The 6,000-nt window shown below is 36.7% G+C and overlaps 1 protein-coding gene across 3 annotated transcripts in view; it reads right to left on the bottom strand.

Annotated features, from left to right (window-relative positions):
• Positions 1 to 2,683: 2,683 nt before the first annotated feature.
• LOC125461034 (adiponectin receptor protein 2) overlaps positions 2,684 to 6,000 on the bottom strand; it is a 72,174-nt gene continuing 68,857 nt past the window's right edge. For all 3 annotated transcript variants that reach the window (XM_048549340.2, XM_048549339.2, XM_048549341.2), the window contains 2 exons: positions 5,784 to 5,977; positions 2,684 to 5,259 (listed from right to left, as the gene is read on the bottom strand). In XM_048549340.2, coding sequence (XP_048405297.1) covers positions 5,131 to 5,259; positions 5,784 to 5,977 — 323 coding nt within the window. In that variant the 3' untranslated portion in view covers positions 2,684 to 5,130. The remainder of the gene's footprint in view (positions 5,260 to 5,783; positions 5,978 to 6,000) is intronic.

The following is a 6,000-nucleotide window of genomic DNA, read 5'->3' as shown; positions in this document are numbered from 1 at the left end:
GGGGGAAGCAAAAGGAACGGTGATGTATTTCTATGTCAGGATAGTGAGTGGCTTGGAGGGAAACTAGCAGGTGGTGGTGTTCCCATGTATCTGATACCTTTGTGCTTCTAGATGGAAGTAGCTGAGGTTTGGAAGGAGCAGTCTAAGGACCTTTGGTGAGTTTAGAAGTGAGAGAGTGACCTTATTGAAACATAGAAGATTCTTAGGACATTTGACAAGGTTGATGTGGAATGCTCTTCCCCCTTGTGGGACAGCCAATGGCTAGAGGGCATAATCTCAGAATAAAGGGTCACACATTTAAATCAGAGATGAGGAGAATTTCTTCAGTCAGAGTGTAGTATGTCTGTGGAATTCTTAACCCCAGAGGTCCAGAGAGATTCGGTCGTCAAGTATATGCAACACTTAGGAAAACATCTTCTACTCCCTAAAGAAGTCAAGAGCTTTGGAGGAAAAGACAGGAAAGTGGAGTTGAAGATTATCAGATCAACCATAAACTCACTGAATGGTGGAGTGTACACGATGGGCTTAATGGTCTGCTCTGGCTCCTTTGTCTTACAGATTTTTACAAGGCTTCTCTAAGATGTCTTTTTCAAATAATATTTCAAGGTATAACTGGAAACACAGACATGCTTATATTTACTGTCTGTCCCTAGTTACTCCAAAAATATTGCTAAGTGACATCACTACACCTTACTAACCAAGAGTGATTATAGTAAGAGCTAAGCAGTGTGACAAATTGGATAGTTTTTTTAAAAATGACCAGTATGGACACAAATGAGTCTAACAACTTCCTCCTGGACTAATTTAAAAATACTCTTAAAGTCAGAAATCTGTGCTTTCTATAATGAATTACTGGGGCCCAGCCTTAGCAAGCACGGCTGGTATTTGCATCACCCCTCAGCACATTTTGTACCCTTGCTACTCTCACAAGTAGTAGTATTTGACAACATCAAATTTAAGTGAAAACAGTCACTGCTTATTAGCAGGAGATTTTCTACCCCATGTTTGGCCAAAGGTCATGCAACCTCATGGGGTCAGGTGTCAATGTTGAAGACTTCTAGAATCACTTCCACCTTACTGTGCACTTCTGTGGGTGTGACCCACAAATGAGTATGATTTTCTAAGTAAGATTCTGACAGACAGCTGCTTGACTCATGTAGGAGACTGTTCTCCCGAATTTGGCTCTGGTTCCCAGATGTTGAGGAGAATCATTAAGAGTTCAACTGCATTTATTTTGCAGTTATTGAATGCTGATGGGATATCCAGGTCACAGTGGCCTTGAAAAATTTTATTATTTTGCTTCTTTATAACAATTTGACATCCACAAACCCTGACAGAGAACAAGCAGTCAGGTTCATTGGGTGTTTAATGCCGTTCCAGCAGCTCGTTGTCTACTAGGTGAATTCCCTTCGAGGAGTGTTGTCTGTCAGAATTGACATTTGCTTCTCAAATATCAAAAATGAAATCCTGTGTCTTGACTATTTCAAGATTAGTAAAAACAGAAGCTCCTATCCAAAATAATAGACCATTTTACAAGCTGTAACCAGCAACTTTGAAATTTATGCTAATGCAAATGACTAATAGTTATCTTTTGGTCGATATTAACAACCATGCATTTTCCAAAGATGCTTTTGGCTGATAGTGTCTGGTCTTCTACTGTACAATTTATTACTGCAGCAACACATCTCCAAATTTTCTGACTAATGACAGCAATTCTCCCTGCAGGAGCTCACAATACCATTGAGAAAAAGAGTACACTTAGCAAGAAAACAATCATGCACCACCATGTCAGCATCTGGCTCAAGACAATGAGGAGAATAAAAATCCAGAATCATAATGTAGCTTCATAGGATCATTTGGCACACAAGGAATTGAAGTAGGAATGCAACTGTGAGAACACAGTGCAAAGATAAATAGTCATGTTAACTTATTGGACAAGATGGGGAATATAACATGGAAATGAACAGGTAATTCTGTTTGCTAAGTTTAGAGCAGTGTAATATTTTGTAAATGCTGATGTTCAGAGCAGGGTATGGATATGTTTGTGCAAGGAACTCAAAGCATGAAGGTACAGCAAGCAGTTAGGAAGACAAATTACATTAGCCTCTGTTCTTGTGCTCCAGTTCTCTTGCAATATAGTCTTACGAGAGTCAGGGCTTTGAGTCCACATCTAGAATAATGTTGCAGCTTCATGATTTTCCACTACTGCTAAACTTAAAAGTATAGGTTTGCCTTTCTCCCCTTTTATGAATAGGTATATAAATATTTGCAATCCTTCAAGACCAATGGCACCACTCCCATCAAAGACAGATTAAAGAATGTTGGTCACAGTTTCTGATCTGCCCATCTAAATGCCTTCTGCAACCTAAGATGAATCCCATCTGGATTCATTAACTTTGAGAAATGTCAACCTATTTAGCACCACTTTCTAACTGTATCCCATCAAACGTAACTAATTATTCCTCACCCCTGTGCAAAATGGGGGCGTGGGAAGTAATTTCTTGCTTCAGTGTGTATCTGAATATTCAGAAATTGGAGTTGGAAGAGAGAGGAGAAAGAGATGAATTCAGCCAATAAAGTCAGTTCAATAAATAGAGATATTAATAGTTATGACAAAATGATACAAAACCAAACCAAAAATTATAATTTTTTTATTAGATGAATTGAATGTTACATCAAGTAAAAATACAATTATGCACCCTCAGCCAATATATAATCTAGGGACATGAGTAAAGCATTGGAAAATAAAATAAACAAGGCCTCCTTGTATTTGAAAATGAAATATTCTTGATTATAAAACATTCCCACAGCAAGCTAAAGAAAAATTGATTCAAATAAGGCATTGGACAAACTCTAGGGAAATCTTATGAGCTAAGCAGCATTTAACACAAAATAAACAAGTAGGATTTTGCTTTTAGTCAGTTTCTCATTTTGGTAACATAGGTACTTGATACTTAAGCGTATCACAAAACATTTTTACCTATCCCTCAAGTTTTTCTTTGAACCAACTATAAACATCATGTAAAACAAGAAATTGACCCATTACACTTAATGCTTAGATTCATGTCATATCTGGTCTTGCCAAAATAAGCCAATAAAAACTTTTCATCCTCTAGGATCAACATTCTTAGTTTGAAACTATTATCAGCACTCATTCTAGCTGCCTGGCAGGATGATATACCGAAGGGTGAAGGAGGTATCGATAAGATCAAGCAATATTAAAGGTAAGAATAATGAAATAAATCCCCCTTAAAGGGTACTACAGCTTCACACCAACATCTGGTGTGAGTCAAGTACGAATGGCTGAGAGCTGAAAAGTACCTTAGAATGTTGGATCTCATGAGCTGAGACTTCAGTTTCTTACTATGGTTTTTCTCTGTTTGCCCGTAATGCATTAATTTAGTTAGTATTTCAGGCTTCTTCATAACTGCAGTTAATAGTAAAGCTCAGCAGACAGAATCAAAATGTAGCTTTGTTCTTCCATGCTGAGCACTTCAACCGGCTGTCCAGCTTGAATCAATCAAAACACCAGGATAACTTTAACAATTCAGGAAAAGGGGGAAAGAGTGTAGGGGAAAGAATAAAAATAAATTATCCATGGTTGCCTAGTGTCAAAGCAAGCACTAATAATAGAGTAATTTGGCTATCCTTTATCAGAATTTAAAATTAGATCATTTCTACTGAAAATTTCCACCATAAAAAAGTAACTGTCATTACAGCTGTTTAGATAACAGAAGCTGTCAGGCCTGAATCTAACAGGAGTGTAATGAATAAGTTATATGATTTACAGGGGGTAGATTTATTAATTCAAAACACGTATCTCAAATAGAAACTGTGAAGTTTAGTTTCTTTACTACTGCTTTAGTCCAAAATGAGGAAGGAAGCAGTTTTGCACCTACAACAATAAAGGAAACCATAAAAAGACCTGCTTATTTAGATTTGCTGGAATATCCACAGTGACAAAATAAGTTAAAAATGTTTTAGAGCTGATGATTTCCAATTTTAACTGAACCTGAAAGCAAACTGCTTTGGTCCAGTTACATCACTTTACATCAACGACTAACAAACTAACCAACAAAATGTAGTGTCAAGTCCTACCCCCAACCCATGCAAAGGACATCACAACAACGAAAGTAAAATTGTTTGTATATGAATGAATATGTCTATACAACATATGCATACATTTAAAGGCATAGAATTCCTTACAAGTTGGGCTGGGTGCACAATCAGTAGAAATCTGCACTCTTACTTCAAGTTGATTTCACCGATCATTGCTGTCTATTAGCATAGCATACGGCAGAATAAAAAATAAAATTACCAGACCTCTCAGCACACTTAGTGGGAAAGCCATCACGAAGAAGGCTTTTTTGCATTGCTTCGTATACTAGCATCTTTCTACTACCTGAAGTGATGTCCACTAATATTTGTGCAATGTAAGTTAACAGTGTGCGGTACTCTTGCGAATGCTCTCTGTACAAAAGTCATTTCATAATATAAATTTTCTAATTAACTGAAAGTTAGAAATCTTATTTACAAGGACCTTATTGTTATAAGCAGCAGACCCTGCCAGAAGTATTAATTCCTTCAAAATCTTCTTCCACTTTGTATTTTTTCATAGAAATAAATATGGTATTCAATAAAAGCATCATTTTGCTTCAGATTCAGCACTTATGTAAATTACATACTAGATTATAATTTATAATTTACATATTTTAATTGGGATTTTATAACTAGTTAGTCAATTGCATGGATAACTCTTCATTTGCTGACTTCAAGCATAGTGACATTGTCCATCTCTACCGCGAGGGTTGTTTCCTTTGATTACCCATGATTTTTGTGGAAAACACCATTCTGATGCAGTTGTAGTCCTGTATTTCCAATGAAGCCCAAACTAGTTACGCACTCTTCCAGTTGGTTCCCAGATCATCTGATTACCATTAATTTCCAGGTGTGATAGCATCATCCAGAACAGGTGAGAAAACTGATCACTATTTGTGAAACACACAATATTGGACTGACTGACTGACCCAAATTACAACTGTGGTAAGAATTATCAGAACAGGTCTTCAGTCATTCTATCACCAATTCCACTGATTATAGTTTCACTGCACATCTAATTAAAGATCAGTCTCATAGTAAGCTATTTTCAGCACATCCACCGCCAACACCATGACGAAATTCCTGAAGATTCGAGACACCATGAAAATGGACAAATGCGCCAGCTACAACCAGAACATGGAACAACTGATGGGAATGGAACTGTGGAAACAAAATCAGAATTAACAGTCTAGATTAAAGAACATAAACCATATATAATTCAACTGGATCATGCAGCACACTGCTTTTAAAATCAACATTTCTACTGGTATGTTACTTTCCAAATGTCTACAAATGGAGTGTCTGAATTTTTATATGAACATACATGTTACAAAAATTGAGATATCTTTGTTACTGCTATATTTGACAATACTATCTTAATTATAAACCTGATAAAGGGCTACCATTTTTCCTCTAATTACTAGTTGTAACTAACACAGAACTCCCAAAAGCTTAAGGTTATTCTATAAAGAATGTAAGTAATGCTCTTTAAAAAGAATCAGAAACAAATAAATTGGGGGACAGAAGGACTAATGTGATTGCTTAGAGCATACAACTAAAAATGCGGAAAGTTTAAAAATTTTTTTTGTACAGTGCCCACACATTATATTTTAACAGCAGATTCTCCAGTATATGAAAGAAATTGAACAGAAAGCCAAACAAAAAAGGAATTGCTAGATATTCACCCAAATGTCACACTTCCCAGGGAAGAAACGCTCAGGAATCCTGGCAGCATATAAGGCAGCTCCTGTGATATACAATGCTGCCATTAAGAATAGCCAGCCAATCTGTCCAATTGTAGCAGCCCTGAAAAATCCTTCAGACATCATAAAGTGCAGGGTAGGCACAACTCCACTCAGCCCTAATCCTACAAATACTCCTATGGAAGAGGGAAAAAAAAAC

Source organism: Stegostoma tigrinum, chromosome 18 (genome assembly GCF_030684315.1).
Source record: "Stegostoma tigrinum isolate sSteTig4 chromosome 18, sSteTig4.hap1, whole genome shotgun sequence".
Lineage (NCBI taxonomy): Eukaryota > Metazoa > Chordata > Chondrichthyes > Orectolobiformes > Stegostomatidae > Stegostoma > Stegostoma tigrinum.
Note: the sequence above shows the minus strand (reverse complement) of the source record. Positions and strands in the feature narration are given on the sequence as shown.